This window comes from Gracilinanus agilis, chromosome 2 (genome assembly GCF_016433145.1).
Source record: "Gracilinanus agilis isolate LMUSP501 chromosome 2, AgileGrace, whole genome shotgun sequence".
NCBI classification, from domain to species: domain Eukaryota; kingdom Metazoa; phylum Chordata; class Mammalia; order Didelphimorphia; family Didelphidae; genus Gracilinanus; species Gracilinanus agilis.
Window position 1 is genome coordinate 585,694,121 of NC_058131.1, and position 23,772 is coordinate 585,717,892.

General features: G+C 36.9%; 1 protein-coding gene across 1 annotated transcript in view; it reads left to right on the forward strand.

The window, feature by feature from the left end:
- Window positions 1–23,772, forward strand: part of ADAMTS17 (ADAM metallopeptidase with thrombospondin type 1 motif 17) — a 515,727-nt gene that overhangs the window by 347,343 nt on the left and 144,612 nt on the right. The window contains exons 13-14 of the mRNA XM_044665411.1: window positions 1,023–1,189; window positions 10,604–10,731. Of these exons, the coding sequence (XP_044521346.1) occupies window positions 1,023–1,189; window positions 10,604–10,731 (295 nt within the window). The remainder of the gene's footprint in view (window positions 1–1,022; window positions 1,190–10,603; window positions 10,732–23,772) is intronic.

Sequence of the window (23,772 nt, forward strand, 5' to 3'; positions counted from 1 at the left end):
TTAATAATAATGATGCTCCAGCAAAGCAAGGATTGAACAATTGAATGAATAAGCTAATTAGTCATCCCTGTCATCTTAACATGAAAACCATAAGAGGCAGGATGATATAACAGAAAAAATACCACATTCAGTGTTGAAAGAAACATGGGTTCAAATCCCACCTCTGACACTAACTATGAGTAAGTTATAGGATCTCAGCCTCAATTTCTTCAAATGTAAAACAGGGATAATAATCTGAGGCAGCTAGGTTGTGCAGTAAAATAATCAAGAAGACTCAAGTTCAAATCTAGCTTCAGATAGTCACTAACTATATAACCTTAGAGAAGTCATTTAACCTCTGTAAGCCTCAGTTTCTACATTTGCAAAATGGACATAATAATGACACCTACCTCCAAGTAGGAGAATAAAATGAGGTAATATATGTAAAGTGCTGTGCAAACCTTAAAGTGCTATATAAATGCTAGCTATTATTATTATCTACCCCATGGGCTTGTGAGGATTACATGAGATAATAAATATAAAGTGCTTTGAATTTTTAAGTGCTAGATAAAAGTCAAATATTGTCACTATTATTAAAGATACATCAATTCCCTATGTTTACTCATTAACAAAGTTCCTCCAGAATATAAACCTAAATAGGCTTTAATAGTCTTCTTCTGGGGCCCCCTCCCAAAATAACACTTTATATTTTAAATGATATAAATGGTCAAGATCTCAGGTTTTAGTTACATCTGAAAGATAGATTTTTATGGATTTTACTATATTAATATTCATCGTATTCTCTTTCCAAATGTCTTTGATTTACAGTTCTAAAATGCATTCTTCTGATGACTTGCTTAAGCTTGCAGTAAATGTGGATCAGGGATTTCTAAGAAACAATAGAGTCTGTAAGAACAGATGGATTGCCTTGAAGATTTTTTTTCCTCTCTCTCTTTCCCTTTTGGCAGGAAAGGAAAAATTTCATCTACACCAGCTAATTTATGTGCCTCCAGTTAATGACTGACCTGTTCTCTTCCTTTCAGCCCTGGGCCAGGAGGCACAAATTGCTGGGGAGCAAGTGTGGAACATACTGTTTGTGAAAACTTACCCTGCCCTAAGGGAGTACCTAGCTTCAGGGATCAACAGTGTCAGTCCCATGATCGGTACAACTACAAGAAGAAGGGTCCTCTGACAGCTGTCATTATTGATGGTAAATGGATTAGCTTCACTTTCAGTGTGTAACTATCTACTTCCTTCCTTTCTTTCCACCCCACTGCCAACCTCTCTTCTGAAGGCTGAAAGAGAAGTCCACCCCTGAATCAGTGTGTGAGAGTCAGGATTCATTCCCATCTTTGCTTTATCTTTAACCTACATAATGAGTGATATTGATTAGCTCCAGGGAATTATAGCATCTGATATCCTTGCAATCTTTCAAACCCATATGGGGACACACAGGAGTCTACCCAAGTGAGTCCTGCTCATCTTCCTATCCCATTCCAAATCACCAGATGTCCTGACATCTTTCCGAGCTGAATTAAGGAAAATTGTACTCATAATGACATTCTTTACATGTCTCTGGTTTTTTGTTTGTTTGTTTTTCTTAGTTTTGCTATTTCTCTATCCTTTTAAAAGAAAATACATACACAGAGTTTGGGTTTAATTTTACTTACTGGAAAAAATAGAGAAAGTTTTGAAAATAATTTATAGATTTGGAAAGATAACTTCAAATCACATTCCCTTTCCATCTTATTCCATGGGCGTTGCCTTAAAATAGGAAAATCTCTCCCCCAAGGCTAATTTTAAGAGAAACAGAGTGGTACAGTGGAAGGCATATTGGATTGGGAGTCAGTGGACCTGAATTAGAACCCTGACACTGCCCCTCAGGAAACTCAATTAAATTTTTGAACCCCACTTTGCTCATCTGTAAAATGAGGAGGTTGGATTAAGGTATTTTCCAACTCCAAACCTATTATCCTATGAATTTGCAATGTTGAAGAAATACCAGAAGTGCATTGTAAAAGTATAGCCCCTATTAAATAGAAATAAGGTGGGGAGGATGGCCTTACTAATGCTATCAACTAGAATTGTGTCTTTTCTGCCTACTTATAAATAGAAGTTTATATCAGTATGATTGAAGAAAACTAAAACAGTTATGGTTTCTAAAGTTTCCAGAAGAAAACTTCATTTGACTGGTAAAAAATGAAAGATCCTAAAGAGTTAAAGCCTGATTTTAAGTCAACACATAAAATATCTAGTAGGAAAATGAGGCATTTATCAGGACCAAAGCCTAGATTTATAACCACTTATAAATTTATAACCAGCATGTATTCTAATACTTCAAGATAGAAACTCTGAGCTATCCATTCACCATTACTTAAATTACAAGATCAATTGAGTATAATAGCTAAGTGAAGATATGACCAGGCATCCTTTTAGGCCTAATGGACATTGATAAGCAGCTTCTAATCCAAAAACATGACTCTTCAGCTATAGATTGACTTGGAGGAGATAATGCAAAAACTATTTCTGACATTTTAAATGGTAGCAGATGACTCAAACCAATTCCACTGTGACTTAGCTTTAAAGTTCCAGGTAATTATCCAGTCACTTTACTTTTAAAAAAATGAAAAGTACTTTTTTGAAGCTGAAATCTATGTAAATCTAGTTGCATTGTCATATAACAGACTTTCAAAGTTGATTAGCTCACCACAACCCTCTACTCCCACCCTTTTCCTTCAAACACACCCAACCTTGTCAGAATGGAAGAGGGAGAGACAGGGTCTGGTAAGAAAAGGAATGCTTATGGCTTTAGGCACCAGTAGTCAAAAAAAAGAGACCCTACTTCTTTTCTGGCTGGCCATTAATCTGACACAGGAGGAGACAGGAAGACTTCCAGATGTCCCAGTAGAATCCAAACCTCTAATCAGCAGGGAGATAGCAAATACTATAGCTGTGGTTTTTTTAAATTTTGTTTTGTTTTGTTTTTTCTCTGCTCCAATGGCTGATTCTCATAAGAAGCTGCATTGTTCCAGAATCTTCAGTAGGCCATGGCCCTTCAGTTAATGACCTCAGAGACCACTTTATGTCTGTCCCCATTTTGTTTCAGTAGAAGGTCATGCTCTAAGATAGACTAGTTAAGCTTTTTCATAAAACAATTAACATGTATTGGCGATTCTATTTTCAAAAGTTTGTTTCACTTCCAAAATTCTCCTTTGCATTTGCCCTTAAATGTAGAAATCCTATCTAAATCTATTTTGCCATGCTCCTCTCTCCAAGTATAGGTTAGTTTTCTATTTTATTTTATAACTTTTGTCATAAATTAAATTACTTATTTATCTGACATCTTCATTCATATTCATTGTTATTATAGGAAGTTTTCTGAAGGTCAGTTTTTAATAGTTACTCACAATTTGTTTTGGGCCACTTTTAAAAATTACTTCTTTACCAATTACAATAAGAATTCTATCACCTTGCTCTGAAAAGCCTCTGAATAAGCACCTTGAAGAAATCTCTGTATTGTAAAATCATTCTTGATCATGATAAAGTTAGAAAGAGTTTTTCTTTGAAGGAAAAGCTCTGAGAATTGTTCAAGGACAGCTTTGCCAGTCTTTTTTGTTAGCGTTATGGTTTCTTACATTTTTGATTTTGTTTGAGTTTCAAAAGGAATCAGAGGTCAGCATTTTTTTAAAGTTTTTCATGATTTAACCAAACAAAATAATAAATGCCCAATTCAGAGGGTAACTGCATATTACAGAAATGAAACTCTGTTCTTCTTAAGCTTCCATTTATAAAAAAAGGCACAGTTATAGTGGAACTCCTGATATGTGATTCCTGTGGTTTGACTCTTGACTCCATTGAAATCCATTATAACTGCCCTATTCATAGTGGCATTGCCATCACTGGTGAATTCCTTGGCTCCAGATACACACTACAAGGAAGGGTAGACTACTTCTTTCTTTTTTCCTTTAAAAAATTATTACAGAAATAGATTGGCCAAAGGAGAACTTAGAACCACAAATTAATAACACCCACTCCCCACAAGAAGACAAAAGTTTCCCTTAGAAAATAGTACTAAAGAGAAAAGTATTCAGATAGCAACCTATTTGTACAGTCAGTTGCCAAGCCCAATTTCCCCTTTCTCTATGAAGTCTTTCAGCAACTTAGTTCTCATCCTCCTTTCTCTTCCCCAGTTCTCTCTCTGTCTCTGTCTTTTTCTCTCTCCCCTCCCTCCTTCCCTCCCTCTATCTTTCTCTCCTTTTTTTGCTCTTCTCTTTTCCCCTTTCCTTTCCTCCTTCTCTCTTGGTTTCTCTCTCCCTTTCTCTATTTTCCTCTCACCCTCTTAGCTTCTCTCCAATAAGCTCTTATAATTACCCACTAGCAAGAGATCACAAAGTTACATCTTGACATCTATCCTCTTCTCTCTCCACTAGAACTAGCTCCACAGGGAATTTCCTAACTATTTCCATAGGGGATTTCCCCTATCCTAAGCATACATCCTGGAAATGGACATTAAAACCAATTCTGGCACCTGTCTTTGAAAGTAAATTAATTTCATCCTGGGTTCCTAAGGCCATTTGACCCAATTTATAGGCCAATCTTTTGCTCAGCTTATTAAACAGCAAGTCTCATTTCTCCTGAGAGAAAACTTCATAGCTATAAAAGGAAATTGAAGGCTCTGAAACTGTTCTGAGTTAGGGCTCAGCTTTATTTAGGCTCTATGGGAGCCATTAATAAGAATATCATTTATAGAAGGAATTGAATAAAACTAAGAATAAAATAGAAAGAGAACTACATTACTGGTACCCCAATAAGTGCATGGCATGCTGCCATAACAATGTAGAGCAGTAAGAGGATTTTTGAGGTATCTCATTTCTTTTGGACTTCTTTCATGATATCACAAAATTTCAATATGGAAGAAACTTCTGAGATCACCTAGTCCAGCTCATACCTGAAGAAAGAATTCCAGTTGCAAAATATCTGACAAATGATTATTCAACCTTTACAAAGGGGGAAACCATCATCTCCTGGGGCAGGCCGTTCTATTTAAATAATTCACATTACTAGAAAGCGTTCCTGACATGAAACCTAAATTTGTCTTTGTTGCATCTTCCACCCATTTATTGTTGCTATCCTACTATAATGGGACTAAGAGAACAAACCTACTGCTTTTTCTATATGATAACCCTGCAAATATTAGAAACAACCTCATTTCCTTTGCCTGACATTCATATGACATGAATTCAAGGTCTTTGCCCATCCACATGATACTTTCCCATTTCTCACTGTCCTTCCTGAGTTGTAGCATTTAGTATTTAAAATGATACTTTAGATATTGTGTAATTAATTTCTGTACCCTTGAACTACAATTCCTAGCACTCCACTTTCGTACTCACCATTGCATACTGACTAAGGAAAATATAAGTTTGGTGTGGCCCCATCTCTTGCTCTCGGTTTCCTGTAATCAGAGTGGCTGCCAGTGGTGAGCTTGGTCACATAGTCTTATTTTGTTAGATAATTACTTTTTTATTCATTTACTTCTAGTGATTATTAATAAACTTTATAAAATATAACACTCGGAGTATTGGACATTAATTTAAATCCTACAATATGCTCTGACCAAGGGAGAGGGTAGTACAACTGGCACCTCATTTTCCTAGGTGCTGTGTCTCTTTTAATGCAGCCTAAGATTACATTAGCTTTCTTGAATACAATCACTGTTGATTCATAAGGAACTTACAATTCACTGAAATCCCTATTCTTTTTCATATGAAATTCTAACTCCATCTCCTACATCTTACACTAGAGAAGTTGATTTTTAAAAACCCAAATAAGATAGTATATTTATTTCAATTAAATTCCATTTTATTTCATTCATTCTAGTGTTTTTGTCTATTAGATAATTTTTGAATCCTGACCTCATATCTTACATTCATCTGCACCTTAGATACCATCTAGACCTTTATCTAAGTCACTAATAAAATGTCATAATAGATAATACAAATAGACAAATCCAAGATACTTGACTGGAGACTTTAGGATCTCCAAGGTGACCCTGAATCATTAATGACTTCCAGTTTGAGTCTAACCTAATTATACTATCATCTAGCCAATATCTTTCCAGCTTTTCATATATATAAATATATATATGGAATATTCTATTATATAGTTCATATTTTATTTATTATAGCATATATTTTATACATATATATTAAGAAAGCATGATGTAGGCATCATAGTATAATGGATAGGTAGCCAGGTAGGAAGTGAGAATATCTGTACAAGTGAAAGGCAGATTGCAGGAGATCCAGATTGTCCAAGAGACTGGATATATGAAATGTGAAGCATGATCTGTTCTAGTACCCCTGGTGATACAGTGGTATCAAAAAAATAGAAATGAATCCCTGCCTGTCAGCTCTATATTTACTTAGAAAATCAGAAATTAACATTACCTATATTATATGTATTGTATTTTAACTTATTTTATTATATATTTCCCAATTATATTTTAATCTTTTGGGGGGCTGCACTTAAGAGTTTTGAAGCTACAACTATAATACCCTTGAATTAGATGATTTTTGCACTTCCCAATGAAGACAGGGTAGGAATGAAGGCAGGCTCCATGATAGGAATCCCAAAAGCCCATTGAAATAACTGGCTAAGTATCTGGGGCATGATTTCTGAAGATCCAGGAGTCTAAATGGTGCTATACTATGTGGGGGGAAATTGGATGGCTGGCTCTAAATCCCCCTTCCTTGAAGGATTAAACAGTTGCTTTTTCTCAGTATATAAATATATATCCTACCTCTTCAAGAATTTCTTCATTTGCTTTCTTGGCTCCAATTGTTGTTATCCTTTTTTTCTCCCCTTCCTCCCACTCTCTATTCTATTTTTTTTAAACCCTTAACTTCTGTGTATTGACTTATAGGTGGAAGAGTGGTAAGGGTAGGCAATGGGGGTCAAGTGACTTGCCCAGGGTCACACAGCTGGGAAGTGGCTGAGGCCAGATTTGAACCTAGGACCTCTCATCTCTAGGCCTGGCTCTCAATCCACTGAGCTACCCAGCTGCCCCCTATTCTATTTTTTTTTTAAGAGGTCAGGTTTCCACTCTGACTTCTCAAATCTTTTTCTCTTAGTTTTCTCACTGAAGTCCTCCAAGGTCAGTTTGAAACAGTTCTGCCAAAGTAGGGCTCCATTCCAAGTCTTCATACTCTTCTTAGGTAGTTACTCTTACTTGTCCAAACAATACATTTTTTCTCCCAAAATTCTTTACCCATTTTTAGGGGGGGAAGGTAGAAGTGGGATATAAAATATGTTTCTCTTTCCTTGGCATTTATCCAAGTTCTTTTGCTACAGGGGCAAACTTTGCAGAACATACAATTCATGTGTAAATGGAAAGATCATTTTTCTGGGACTCAGAAAGCCCCAAATCTAGTCCCAGCTTTTCTACTGATTATGTGACTATCTAATCTCTCTGACCCTTAGTTCCTCAGGGAATTGGATTAAATGATCTCATACTAGTTTTTTTCCACCTCTAAAATTCTGTTTTTAGGTACATTATCAAACTATGGAAAGATTTAGGAGGAAAATATTTACTCCAGGGCTCATTCATACCTACCATTGGTTCATTACAGGGAAGATTTAAGCTACTCTTCCTAAGTAACTTTGTTATTAGAGAAAATGTCATGCTCTTCAGGTTGCTGATAAAACTAAAGTATTTGTAAACCTTTATAAGTGGCAGCTATCATCATAATTATTAAAATTAAAAACTCAAATCCTCATTCTATCTGTACCTTGCTTGGATTATTCCATTTAAAAGAAGAACCAGCTGAGCATAATCCACTGATAGAAAAACTAAGATTTACATGCAAACCGTATTCTATTCACTGTCTTGGCAACATTAAACACTGAAATTCTATAGCATTAGGAGCACAAGCAGCTTTTGCTAACATCTTCCTTTCCAAACCCTGGTAAAGAAAGTTGTTTTATTTAATGATAGTAATATTAATAACAACAATTGTTGACGTGTGTAGAATGTTTTTTAATTACAAATCAGTCAATGAATATTTAAGAGGTACAATGGAAAGAGCCATGTACTTTGAGTCAAGAAGACTTGCATTCATATCCTTCTTCACACACCAGCTATTTGACACTGAAAAAGGCATATAATCTCTCTGAGTCTCGGTTTCTTCATCTGTAAAAAGTGATGGGGAAAGGGGAGCAGAAGAAGAGGGTGCTAGACTCATTGCCTTATAAAGTCTCTACTAGCTCTAACCCTATGCTAATATGATCTAAGATCAATGGGCTAGTGCCTGAGCTAGGTGCTGGGGATAAAAGTACAAAAAAATGAAACAATTCCTACTCATGAGGAGCTTACATTCAGATGGAGGAGACAATAACATATATAAATGTAAGTAGAATAAGTATATGGAGAAAATTGTAAATAAATACATAATAGTTAAGTACATGGTGATTTGGGGAAAAGGGTTTTATTATTTGGAGGTCTTAGGTGAGTTTTATGAAGAAAGTTGTACCTGAACTGTATCTTCAAGGAAGAAAGGCACCTCTAAGAGATAGAGGTAAGAATAAAGTCTATTCCAGGCATGTAAAACAGACAGCCCAATAGCATGGAGGTGGGGGATTCAGTACTGTGTATCACAGACAAAGAGAATGCCAGCTTGGCAGGATCCAAGAGTACATGAAGAAGCCCAATGAGGGGCAGCTAGGTGACTCAGTGGATTGAGAGCCAGGCCCAGAGATAGGAGGTCCTAGGTTCAAATCTGGCCTCAGACACTTCCTAGGTGTGTGACCCTGGGCAAGTCACTCAACCCCCATTGCCTACCCTTACCACTCTTCTGCCTTAGAGCCAATACCCAGTATTGATTCTAAGACAGAAGGTAAGGGTTTAAAAATAAAAAAGCTTAATGTCCAGTTGAAGCTGTAGGTTGGGGTTAAATCTGTGGGCTTTCAAAGCTAAACAAAGGTTTTTACATTTGACCCTAGAAAGAATAAGAAGCTCCTGGAGTTTAATGAGAGGAGTTATGTGGTCATATCTGCACTTAAGGAAAATTATTTTTGACAATGACTTATAGGACAGATTGGAGTGGGGAGTGAGCGAACTCTCTTAAATGAGAGATGATGAAGGTCTGAACTAAAGTGGTAGCCAAATGATACAAGAAAAAGAACTATTGTGGAGTTTAAAATGGCATGATTGACTACCTGATAAATATATGGGATTAGGAAGAGTGAGGAGTCAAGAATGCCAATTTTGTGAACATAGAAGCCAGGGAAAAGGTGATGTCTTGGACAGAAATTATGAAGTTTGGAAAAGGAGACAGGTTTTGCGGAAAAGATAAATGAGTTCAGTTTTGGACATGCTGTGTTTGAAATGTCACTATAATACAGTTAAAAATGCTCAGTGGGCATTTAGCAAAGCTCAGGGGAGAGACTAGGGATGGATATTTAAATCTGTGTGTCACCTGCAGACAGATGACAATTATATCCATGTAAACTAATGAGGTTACCAAGAAAAAGAATGTGGAGAGAGAAGAGAGCACATGGTAGTATTGAGGAACTCCTATATTCAGGAGAAATGGAATGGATGATGTCCTATCAAAAGAAACAGACAAGGAACAATCATACGGTTAAAAGGAGGACCAGAAGAAATTAGTGAATAACTTTGTGAGGTAGGTACTATATTCACCATTATCTTTATTTTACAGATTATCTTCATTTTACAGATGATGAAAGTTAGCCTCAGAGAAGTTTAGTGTACATTTCCTCCTGTAAAATATTCACAGGGCATCTACCCAAAAAGGGCCTTTCTTTGGAGTTCTTGATTTTTTTTTCAGCACTGTACTTAGGTATTAAGTCTGACTCTTCATGATTCCATTTGGGGTTTTCTTGGTAAAGGTACTGGAGTGGTTTGACATTTCCTTCTTCAGCACTTTTTACAGATGAGGAAATTGAGGCAAACTGGGCTAAGCAACTTGCCCAGGTTTTTAGCTGCCAAGAAAAAATGAAGGGATTGCCGTATTGAGTTTCCCACTCACTGAAAGTGCTCACATAGAGATTTGATGATTAACTCTCTGCGATACTGTAGAGGGAATTCATCTGTCTTACAGAAAGTTGGATCAGATGAACTCTTAAATTTCCCTTTGTTGTTAAACTTTGTTTACATGGTATCTCTTAAAAGCACAAGAGTATCCCTAAAAATTTCTTGGTCAGTTGTGAGAAAAAAAGACAAAGCCAGGAGATCTTTCTGCAAGGTAAAATTCTCATCCTGGATTTGTAGCTTCTAATTAGTCCTATATTGTTTCTGGATCAGTTTTACTTACTGTTCTCTTGACTCTCCTTCCAATCTCCTTCATTCCCTAACTAAAGCTGAAGGCATAAAATTCACCAAAGTAGCATGGCTTCCATTCCTTTCCTTTGAATGTTTAGGTTTCAAATATGGGTAAATATGTAATGGGTTATATTTTCTGTTGTTTGCTTTTAAAAAATAGACCCTTCCTGCCCCACTTATTTGCTTGATGTTACTTCTCTTTATTGCTATTCTTATTCATGCATTCCCATATTCATTCCTGTACAAATATATACAAATATATATGTAATTTTTTCCCCTCAGATAAACCTTGTGAGCTCTACTGCTCTCCTCTGGGAAAGGAGTCTCCTATGCTGATAGCAGACAGGGTCCTTGATGGCACACCCTGTGGGCCCTATGAGACTGACCTCTGCGTACATGGCAGGTGCCAGGTGCAGTACCTTTCTTTCTTTTTCATTTCTTGAGTTATGTAACCAGAGGAAAAGAGGCAGCATAAAATCATTTGACAGACTGCTGAACCTGGAGTGAAGAAGACCTGGCTTCAACTCTTACCTCTTACACTCATTAGCTGTGTGACCATGGGCAAGTTACATTTCTTCTCTGACCTTCAGGTAATTCCCAAAGACATCTATTAAGTTATAGAGGAATTGCAGTCTACATTGGTAGAAGGAGCTCCCACAGTGATGAAGTATAGATCTTTGATGCTGATATATATATATATATATATATATATAAACTTCACTATTAACAGAACTAAAATATAAACCAGGCTCATATTGGGGCTCAGGTTAGAGAAGGCCTTTCAAGATAGAACTTACTAATGCAATATCCTGGAGTTCAACCCTATAATACCCCTAAAAGAGCTAATTAAATAGTATACATATATGATGATGCAAAACTATATACAGATTAAACAATCAGTAAGTATTTGTTAAACATTTTTCTATGTGCCAGGTACTGAGGTACTGAGAGTAGAAAGGCCAAAATAATTTAGTCCCAGTTATCAATGAACTTACATTGTATCATGGAGGTGACATAGAAGTATAAATATACATAATAAATACAAAATAAATAAAGAGTGGTTTAGGAAGGAAGTATATAAGCAATTGGGAAGGAATCAGGAATGCTTCAAGTAGGTGAGGGTAATGTTTAAGATGAATTTTCAAGGAAGTTTAAGATTTTATGAGGCAGAGGTAAGGAAAGAATATTCCAGGCATGGGGGGAAGTACAAAGGCAGGGTAGTTGGAGTAATGCATGTGAAGCACTCAAGAAAACTATATATATATGTGTGTGTGTGTGTGTGTGTGTGTGTGTACACACATATACAATTTTTTTGAGAATTGTTTTAACATTTATTAATATTCATTTTTAACATGGTTACATGATTCATGCTCCTACTTTCCCCTTCGCCCCCCGCACTCCCCCCACCCATGGCCGATGCGCATTTCCACTAGTTTTGTCATGTGTCCTTGATTAAGACCAATTTCCAAATTGTTGGTAGTTGCATTGGTGTGGTAGTTTCGAGTCCACACCCTCAATCATGTCCGCCCCGACCCATGCGTTCAAGCAGTTGTTTTTCTTATATGTTTCCTCTCCTGCAGTTCTTCCTCTGAATGTGAGTAGCGTTCTTTACCATAAATCCCTCAGAATTGTCCTGGGTCATTGTATTGCTGCTGGTACAGAAGCCCATTACATTCAATTTTACCACACTTTATCAGTCTCTGTGTACAATGTTCTTCTGGCTCTGCTCCTTTCGCTCTGCATCTGTTCCCGGAGGTCTCTCCAGTTCGCCTGGAACTCCTCCAGTTTATTATTCCTTTTAGCACAATAGTATTCCATCACCCACATATACCACAGTTTGTTCAGCCATTCCCCAATTGAAGGACATACCCTCCTTTTCCAATTTGTTGCCACCACAAAAAGCGCAGCTATGAATATTTTCGTACAAGTCTGTTTATCTATGATCTCTTTGGGGGTACAAACCCAGCAATGGTATGGCTGGGTCAAAGGGCAGGCATTCTTTTATAGCCCTTTGAGCATGGTTCCAAATTGCCAGCCAGAATGGCTGGATCAGTTCACAGCTCCACCAGCAATGCATTAATGTCCCAATTTTGCCACATCCCCTCCAGCATTCATTACTCTCCCCTTCTTTCATTTTAGCCAATCTGCTAGGTGTGAGGTGATACCTCAGAGTTGTTTTGATTTGCATTTCTCTAATTATTAGAGATTTGGAACACTTTCTCATGTGCTTATTGATACTTTTGATTTCTTTACCTGAAAATTGCCTGTTCATGTCTCTTGCCCATTTATCAATTGGGGAATGGCTTGATTTTTTATACAATTGCTTTAACTCCTTGTATATTTGAATGATTAGACCCCTGTCAGAGTTTTTCGTTATAAAGATTTTTTCCCAATTTGTTGTTTCCCTTCTGATTTTGACTACATTGTTTTTGTTTGTACAAAAACTTTTTAGTTTAATATAATCCAAACCATTTAATTTACATTTTGTAATTTTCTCTAACTCTTGCTTAGTTTTAAAGTCTTTCCTTTCCCAGAGATCTGACAAGTAAACTACTCTATGTTCACTTAACTTATTTATAGTTTCCCTCTTTATATTCAAGTCATTCACCCATTCTGAATTTATCTTGGTGTAGGGTGTGAGATGTTGATCTAGACCTAATCTCTCCCATATTGTTTTCCAAATTTCCCAGCAGTTTTTGTCAAATAGTGGATTCCTGTCCCAAAAGTTGGGCTCTTTGGGTTTATCATACACTGTCTTGCTGATGTCATTTATCCCAAGTCTATTCCATTGATCCTCCTCTCTATCTCTTAGCCAGTACCATATTGTTTTGATGACCATATACATTTTTTTTGTAAGAGAGAGAGACTGGAAAAGTAGTTTGAGTCCAAGATATGAAGAACCTTAATAATCAAAGAGAAGCCAGAAGCATTTAGAGAGTTATTGGAATGACATGGTTAGACCTGTGTGTAAGAAAATTTATTTTGACAATTCTTTGGAGAATGGATTGGAAAGGGAAGAGATATGAAGACAAGAAGACCATTAGTCCAGGTAAAGAGTGATGAAAGAGAAAAGAGAGAGGCAAAAAGGAAAAATAAAAAAGAGGGAACTTGTTAGAAAAACCTGAGGTCTAGAATAAGACTTATTCTACTGATTATGAAACAAAAACTAAGTACATTCCCTTGATCTGCACATCTAATAAGGCAAATATCTACATTTTTATTTCATAGATACCCTACTCACTAAAATCAAGTCTACTCTTATTTCTAAGGTTTGTTTAAGCAAAATAAAAAAGAAAGGAAAGAAGGAAGGAAGGAGAGAGGGAGGGAATTATTTGTTAAATCCTTACTTTATTTCAGGCACTGTGCTAAGTATTTTACTAATATTTTCTCAGTTGATCTTCACAATAACCCTTGGTGGTGGGAGTTATTATAAACTCCATTTTAAAGCTGAGGAACCTGAGGCAATCCAAAGTTAAGTCACTTACCCAGGGTCACATAGCTAGTAAGATTCTAAAGCTGGATTTAAACTGAGGTCTTCCTGACTCTCTATTTTCATTGTACCACCATCTAGTGTGAATACCATGATATTTCTTGAAACAATATCTACCTCAACTCATGATCAGGATCTTGGGATTTGGGGTGGATAGTCAAAGTCAATAATAAACATTTAGGAAGTGCTTATGTGCTCCAATCTGTGCTAAATGTGAGGGAAAATAAAGATACAAGACAGACTCTGTGTTCTCAAGGAGCTCATATTCTAAAGGAGGGATGGGAAAACAAAAAAAAAAGATAAAAAAGAAGCTGAAAATTGGAGAAGATGGCTAAGTACTGGAGTCAATGATGGAAATGATCTGAAGAAGTGAGTTTCAGATTTGATTTCATCTTGATGAATGATGAGTTTCTAGACATCATGAAATCCAAGAAAATAGTCATATGGGAAATTATGAAGTGAATTCTCTGAGAGCCTCCATTAAATGGTGAAGGCCTCCATTTCTTACCTACCACCCTCTCTAATCAGACAGTCAGGGATCCCAGGAGCAGAGTTGCTGAGGAGGTATTTTCATCTTGCAGAGTTAATTTCATTTTGCAGAATGATAAATTTATGGAGCTCATGAAGTCCAGCTAGAGAGATAATGATTTCAAGAGTGAAGGTGCATGTCTGAAGATCATATCACAGATTATGTTGTAACTGAGGATGAAGAACGAGTTCTTTGTTGGCTCAATTTAATCTGACTCAGGATAGTGTTTTGAGAGATTCCCAATGTAACTTTACTCCCTATCTCTGAACAGTTTATATCATTTCAAAATTATGAATGTTCAGTTCCATTATGTTCCAGATGAACTTCATCAGTAGGAATGCCAACATATAGTTTTAAGAAATGTGCTAATTTCAGGATGCATGAGCAATTTAGCATTGTGGCTATGCCTCCCTTCTGTATGCAAGCCAATAGGCCCTCCAGTGAAACTGGAAAAATTGGTGCTAACATTCTGAACTTAATATAAATAAGCGGGGGAACTTGAGCCATAGTAAATATTATGAAGTGTCTTAAAAAGACAACAAACCTATAGATTTCCTGAATTTCATGGATTTTAGTCCATTTTATATTTAGGTTGACATTTCATGGAAAAGTCAGAAAAATATGTTATCAAGCAATTCTAAATCTTTTCTCAATTGAGATCTCCTTTATTTTTGTTTCTGAAATTGTTGTATATGGCTTCAATTAACTCATATCTAAAACAGAGATGGAAATATCACAATATGTAAAATGTCTACCATCTGAATGTCATTGCAATACTGAGGTTTTGATTTTTAAAAAATACCAATAGTGAGACAGTTCTCTCAGTTTTGTAGAGGATGGAGACAAGGTGTGAGACACTGAAAAACTGTCAGCTTTGGTTGATATGTTGGGTTAGTTTTGCTGAACTGCTTTTTATTTCTCCTTTTTATTCTGTTTAAAAAGAAAGTGTTTATTGGATAGGGAGAACGGAGGAATATATTTAGAAATGATTATGGAATAACAAAAGACATGCATTAAAATGTGAAATTTTTTAGAAATGGTAATAGGAAAATGGCCAAATCCCAAACTACCAAGTTAAATTTTATTTTTTAAAATCTGCAAAAAAGTCTCCTAATGTGATTCTGCTGCCACTGAAACTCTTCAACTCTGTTGGAATTTTAAATATTTTCAACTTAGCAAATGCCTAACTCTCTTTGCAGAAGAAAGTCTGACAGTTTCCAGACTGCCTCAGCATTGTGTAGTCTTGTTATCAGATACAGATATGTGTGGATGATAAGTACTTGGTGCCCAGGACACTTGGCAAGACATTCTCCCAATATAAAGTGAAGTACTCTAATGAGGACCTAAAATAATCTTTGCTTTGTTGCAAAGAATGTTCGCTGCATCTGCCAAATGGGCACCATAGAGTGCTAATGAAGCGCTTATCATAATTACTCAAATGAGGAATTGTTGACAGTTCCTCATAAACTTGCTAGCAAGCCAAGTTTGGGTTTTATTTTCTTAATAAATTGAACACTTAAGATGGGATATCCTAGGCATGTGTTGGTTCATGATATATCCTCATTATTTACATTCCTTTTTTAACCACTCCAAAGAAATATCATTAATATCCTTTATAGTAAAGCCAGCTGAGCAACTCCCAGCCTTTTGCTAGTGTTTTTAACTGGCCTTGTGTCAGGGCTGAGGCATTTCTAAGAATACTAAAATTCTCTGGTCAGTGAAGTCTGCAATATGGGTCATAAGTATTTTCAACTCTAAGCCATTAGTAACCTATGGCAACCTTCAATAAACATGGCTCTTTAATCCTTGCTTTTCAAAAGGAAAGATGCTTTCTATTATAAAGTGAGATGATGGCAACTGTAAAACATTTAGTCTTTTAGTTACGAATATGCCAACTATAGGCAGGTACCAGGATCAGTTGAAGCCAAGGGCATATGAATGTCTGGGAGCTAGTTTAAGGTAGTCTTAAAGAGAGAATCCTTAAGGTAGAATCTCTGGAAGAAAGAGATTTCTGCTTAGATAAGATCTGAACTAGATAATCTCTGTAATTCCTTCCAGTACTGAGATTCTGTCCATTAGTCAATAAACATTTAATTAAGCAGATATTTAATTACCTACTTAATTAACTAGACCCTGTTGCTAAATGTTATGAATACTAAGAAAGGCAAAAAAAATTTCTGTCCTCTAGTACCTTACATTGTAATGGAGAATTCAAATTCAGTAATTTAATGAGTGTATAATAAAGGAAAAACAAGTTTTACTGTAGCATTGAACAAACTCAGTAAGGAAGGCCCCCCTCTTTAGAGCTTACTCAGATATCTTCTCTTTCTTGGTTATAATTCTCATTTTAACAGAGGCCTTTGGTAATGTATAGGAGTGAATAATATGAGAACTTAAATCTTTGGCAGCACCAAGTAGAGAAATAGTTTGAGGCAGAGAAGCTTTTCATTGCTCTCATGTAATAGTGTTATGGGGCACTGGCTAACAAAGTCCAGATGAGTCCTTAGGGAATGCTCCCATTTGTTCTCATTGGCTGTGGAGCCAGAACTGATAACTCAAGAGATATTAAGCAGGACTCAAGGTCACATGCAAAAGGGACAACGGGTCAATCTCTCATTCTCAAGGAGTCTCATATCTTGAGCATGCTCAGACATTCCTTGCCTGTTTCAAATCTAATACATGGGACTTTGGGAAATCAATTTCTCACTTTGTTGTGGTCAGTTGTGAAGAGAGTCTGGCCCTTCCAACTATTCTGTGGCCTTCTTAACCAGAAAGTCCCGATAAGAGACAATAGGCCTATTTCCCACTCTCATCTGTGAGACTATCTTGGATCTTGGATGCTGCATGATATCTCACGAATCATCAGTTCTCTTGGCTTCACAACCAATTAGAAGACACTGAGTTTAGTCATCCTACAGTACCAATCCCTCAGTAACTCATGGCCAGAAACCTATTCCTCAAAGCTCCATGTGACAAATTGTAATCAAGCAAGAAAGTTACCAAAAATTGCTTCTACCCATCAGGGAGGATAAATTTTGGCATGATCTGAGGACTCTCCTGGCCCTCTTTGGTTGGTCTCTTAAATACAGTGATATGTGAGTTCTGAAATGCTTCCCTTCCCAAAAATATTTACCTGCTTTGGCTACCAAAAACTTAAGTTCTCATGTTACTCGATCTTTCAAAATTGTTACCAAAGGCCTATGGTAAAACAGAGAGTTTATTTAAAAGGGTTAACACATTGAATTGTTAGTTGCTATTAACATTTAATTTATCAGGTTAGCTAACTAGTCAGTTACAAGGGCCCTGAGAAAAGAGAAGAGATAAAAATGAAGTTTTTACTAGGAAAAAACAGTAAGATCAGGAACCAAAGGACAACCTAGAATCCTAAACAAATAAGCAAACTTTATACCTGAATGAGTATAGGAAAGAACAAAGAAGGAAGAAGAGGTAGAGAAAAGGGAAGAGAGAAATACCAGAGTCAAATTTATTTATTGGGCAATTTGCTTAGGGTAATATTTTACTTTGAGTAAAATCTTTCTCTTAGTCTCTTGATAAAAGCTTGATTGAATTAAAAACTCTGAATTACATAATCTTTTTATATGAAGTTATATTATTTTCAAGTACAAATTCAGATAATTGCTGACTAAAAGTCTTCCTAGCTAAAGCTCTGTAGCCCTTGATTAGAAAAGAGCACTGTCACATTGCAGCAATAAAGAGTGGTACCACCCAGCTAGGGAATGTGGAGTACATTCCCTGTCTGCAGACTGCAGCTGCCCAACAAAGATGGAGTTCAGAAAATCCATTGGAAATATCCATTTAGTGTGCCAAATATCAGTTCAATGTCAAGGCAGCATGCCTAACCCCATCTGGTAGCCACTGCCGAGCAATAAAGTGACCTGCCTGAACCTTTACAGTAGGTGCTGGCAAACTATGGTGGCTGCCTGTTTTTGAGCTGAGCTGTGGGGCCAAATAATGGCTTGTTGCCAGGCATGCCTGGGGAAGAGCCAGCACAAATGCCAAGAGGCTTGCTTAACTCTGCCTGGCTAGACCATCCAGCCATGACACTGACTTTCTCCCATTAGGAGCAAGTCCAGCTGAGCCACTCATCCAAGAGAGATGTCATGCTCTGCTCAGTTAGCCTAACTGAAGAACAGAAATTCAACTAACCCGAAGTTGTGAATTTTCTTAATCATGTGTTTTCTCTATATATGTGGTTCAATAAATACCATTATACTTTTAATTTGTGCCCATTCTTTCCTCTGCTCCTACCATTGACTATGTTGTGAGAGAATGCACTCCTAGGATAATGAGGGGAAATTCTTTATAACTACTATTTTTATATCATTCGAGTAAATGACTTTGCCAAAGAACTGATTATGGTGGACACTCCTGAGCTAGGATTAGGGGAATAGCCACCTACCCACTGAATTACCTTTTGAAATCTGAAAATAAAACATCCACCCCTCTGGCACTGGCTAATTGGGGGAACTGAATCAAGAATGGGGTGCTAACTAATGTGTATTATGTATGTATGTATGTATCTATGGTGTATGTATACATTTTTGTGTATGGACTTTTTTTTTAAACTAGACTTCATTAGACACTCATAGGGACCTTATTAGAGAGGTCAAGTGGCTCTTATTCCCATATCTGAAACTGTGGTTCAGATAGCTAATTCTTTTTCTCATAAAATTGTATTCGTTTACTTCCCTTTTCCACATCAGTATCCACAGCAGAAATGAAAATACTTCCTCTATTCCTCAGATCTTCAGACACTTATCTACAGCTTCATAATTCCCTACAATACTGTCTGGCTTCACTCTGGTGATGTCTAGTGTCTTTAATATGCACCACTTTAAGTAGTGATCCTTAGGTTTGACAAGTCTCACCTGGCAGTAACCAGGTCCTATTCCCTAGTGTAAATACAAGATGCTATTTTGGCCAAGCATGATTGCCAGTTACTAGGTTGGAACACAGAATGCAGTGAGAGCATTTGAGCTGGCATGAGACCAAAAGTCAGTTGAGATGTGCCTATAAATGCAGGAAAGCTGAGGACATCAGTCTCAATTTTGAGATACTGGTGGGAGGAAAGGGTCATCTCAGGATCAGCTCTTAGCTAGGTTAGGTGCCTAAGCTGCTCAGAGACTATTCTGTGTGTGTCAGCATCCAGCTTCAGTTATTAAACAGCATCTATAAATCAACACCAATATACCAACCTAAATATCAACAAGGAGATCAACTACAAAAAGCAAAATCATCATGGACTGAGATAAACCATCAAGCAATCAGGGTCAGACCTCTGCCCTGACCAGGCAGTTTGCCAAGCAGGCTTCAAAATACCAGTTGCTTTAGATAGACTGAAGATTTATTATACGTTCAATATATTAGAAAGACCTAGGATTCATCTTTAATCCCTCTTTCTTCATTATTCACCCCAACCTTTCCTTTACCTTATGTGTTACCATTAAATTATTTGATATAAGAAACCATTACAGACCTGGTTTATTCTGAGTTCCAAAGGAAGTTGTCAGTTAGAGATCCACCTGGCAACTATTGAAGGCAAACTTCATAATTATTGATCTTCTGGTTTAATCCAACAAATCGCAGTCAGAAATAGAGATCAAGGTTTATTATCCTTGAAGTTATTATACAACTTGATTATTAATTGAGGGAAACAATCACTCCCTCATTAGTCAATGGAAACAAGTGAACTGCTCATTCCTATTAGCAGATTCAATACAGTTCATAGGCAGCAGCTAGATCATAGGAGCTATAGAAGATATCTAAGTAAACTTATCCTTACCATTCATAAAGGAGGGTTCACCAATACCTCCTATTACTTCCCATCTCCATCAGTAGGACCTCTTGGTGCTGTATAATAATCATCTACAGTTCCCCAAGCATCCTTACACTAGGCAACAGCATATTCCTCAGTTGTCCACCCAGGATAGGATGAGTTCTTTCCTGCTAGCACTTGTGGTTTATCAAAATTAGTCAGTGAAGGATAAAGAACTGCTTTTTTTTGTTTGTTTGTTTGTTTGTTTTAAACCCTTGTACTTCGGTGTATTGTCTCATAGGTGGAAGAGTGGTAAGGGTGGGCAATGGGGGTCAAGTGACTTGCCCAGGGTCACACAGCTGGGAAGTGGCTGAGGCTGGGTTTGAACCTAGGACCTCCTGTCTCTAGGCCTGACTCTCACTCCACTGAGCTACCCAGCTGCCCCCTAAAGAACTGCTTTTAAATAATGTTCCAGCTCTACTCTATGGAAAGAGTTGCAAACCTACTATGTCACCCCAAATATTGCCAGGTTTTTGCAAGTATTGCATTCTTCTAGCTTCTAACCTTCTGACAGGTTAGACTTTATACTTCTTGGATTGTTTTTTTCCCTCTCTCTTGGTCTGTTTAAAAGATGTCTTTCTTCTGGTTTCTCAAATATAATTTAAATTTTCTGAATAAGCTAGAAAGTCATAGAGCCCATTTACCTCACAAGGAGACCACACAGTATGTTGTATACATCTATTTGTTATTTGGCACTGGCAGAAATATTCTAAACATAGAATATTCTTAGATGACCATTGGAATATCCCCCTTCTCCTCCTTATTTGATGAAACTGAGATCCTCCATTTGTTGTTGTTACTAATTCTTAGAGCAAATTGCTTTCCTGTTTCCAATGAGCAGCAAAGGAAGCAAAAGAAAGAAGACTCATCTTATAGGGATACTCTGGAATGCACATTTTCCTCCGTTTTTATAGGGCTTTCTTGCTTTTCTCATCCTTACTGATACTTGCTCAGATTTCATCATCAGTGAGTGGATTTTTATGGAGTCAATACAAAAAAATTGCTGCCTAATACAATACACCAAAGAAGGTGTATTGGTGTAGTGAATAATTCTCGTGTGTCAGAATCTTGGGGGGGCTTAAGTGTCAGAATTTGAACCAAGGAAAATAAATTCATATTCACCACTAACAGATCAAATCACAATTATTTATTAGGCAAAAGATAAAAAGTGAGAACAAATGCTTTCCCAGCTACCTCTTAAGACCTTGGTATTGTGAGATAAATAGTAACACAGCTACTGCCAGAGCATTCACAAACCAGAAAATTGTCAAATGTAACTCAACTGAATTTCTAGGTAGAAGTACCCCCAAGAGAATAATTGTGTGTATGAACTTTTAAAATATGATTTTGAGCAATATAAGCCATCAAAAATCTCAAATATTATGCCATCTAATTTATATAATTCAGGAATGGCCTAAATTTATATTAAGTATTGTAGTATGACAAAATATGGTCAAGAATGAGATTTTGTCAACATGTTATGGATTCAGGTATAGTTTAATTAGATTTGATCACCTGGGTTACATGCTATGGCCATGAAACCTGCCTTTGGCCATCTCCATGGGGTCAGAGACTTGAGTGAAGTAATCTGCCAGACTAACAATTGCCCAGATTCTCAGATTTGGGGGTTTGTTATAACTGTTCCTTGAAGGTCATTTTGGAAAAGAAGAACTAGCTCGAAGGAGGATAAAATCATAGACATCTACTTTACCCTACCACAGAGAGGAGCAAGACTGGGTGTTCAGTGAGCTTCTTTCTGTTAGGGTTACCTTACCCCCTTTTCTATTCCAGGACTGAGATTATCCATGGCTGATTCAGGCAGTGATGAACTGAAGCAAAGTGTGATAGCAAAGAGACTATTGAGAGCTGGATGGAGTCTGAACTGCTGTGGTCACCTAGGTGCTTCATTTTTCCCATCTGCCCATTAAAGGAATTGAGTTTAAAACTCCTGAATCTGAGCTGAACTTTGAGACACTTTCAAGTCCTGTTCTGGCCAGAGTGAGAGAAAGAAAAAGAATGAGAGATGAGTGAACTGTCCCTCCTGAGCTGACAGCCAAAAATGGCTGGTGTTTACATTAACACTTTTCATTAACTTAACTGTAACCTTTTCAATTTCCACACTATTCCAGTTTTTTTTATTAAAAGTGAAATCTTTATGACTACCAAAGTCTTGAATAATGGAATTTAATGATGGTGGCTCAGAGCAAGATTTTGGAAAAGGTTTTGCTCCCTTAAAGAGATGGGAAACACTATTCCTTATCAGCAGCGTGAATAGAAGGAAAAGGTGGAAAAAGATCCCCTCCTTCCCCCCACTACCCATTTTCCCACAGGAGAAAGAAAAAAAAGCATGTATATCATCACCTCCTAGATTTATCAGTTTAGAATATATGAGCTACAGAGGTTGGTTACATCCTCAAGTGAACTTGGTATTGAAGTTGTTGTTGAGTTTTGTTTTCTTTGGTTTAAAAGCACTAGTGCTTTAGCTCTCATGAGCACCAAGGAAGTTTAGCTTTATTTTTTATGGCTGGCCACATGCTGAAAGTTTTCCCAAATGACAGTTTCTCCATCTGACCTAAAAAGTGAGGTTCTATGTATGTAGTATCTGCACATCATTATCCCAGGTTTATTCATGTTTATACCCCTTTAACAGATGTGGGTGGGATAGGTGAGAAATCATTCATACCCTCATTTTTTATATTATAAAACTAAGAAAATTCTCAATTAACTTGGAACAAGGATCTTTTTTTTTTTAACAGATATGTGATATAACCACAAAAGGGAATAGAAGGCATCTAGGAGGCTCAGTGGATTGAAATTCACACCTAGAGATGATAGGTCCTGAGTTCAAATATGGCTTTAGACACTTCTTAGCTCTCTGACCCCTGGGGCACCCCATGTGCACTGGCTTTACCACTTTACTGTTTTAATTCCAAGATGGAAGGTCAGAGTTTTTTTTTTTAAAAAAAAGAATATAGAGAGAATAGTACAGTATTGATAAGAAGATTTCACTATTGCTCTCTCAGGCTTGGCTATCTAACAGAAAGATAAACTAAGGGGATAATCTAAAGTTGAACAAATTGCCAGGAAAACTGAAGCCAAAAGACTTACAGTGTCTTCTAAATGAGACCATAAAATAAAATATGTATTTCTCAGCACCAAATTAACTTTTTTTAGTGGGGAGAAGCAAAAATAGTATTTTACATACCTGAATTACTTTTAAAGTTGCAAAACATTTTATATGTATTATTTTATTTGATTTCATTGTCTCTGTAGTATGGTCTCCAGACATCTCTCTATATTAGTTGTCCTCTTTTGAAGACGGTCCAATTTGTTAGTGGCCTTTCTAACATGTGGTGCCCAAATACAGCATTCCGGATATGGTCCAACCAGGGCAAATATATCACGATTGTCATCCCCCTCATTTCGGGCACGATCTATCTCCTAATATAGCCCAACTTGAACTACTTATGGTTTCCTGTAAATTAGTTTGCTAGTTGTGAATTAGTTATACAGAGGCCCTGGAATGGTATATAAGTAGACCTAAGATAGAAGCCTCTATACTTGCTGTCTTTCTAAGGGACTGATGAAATCAGTAA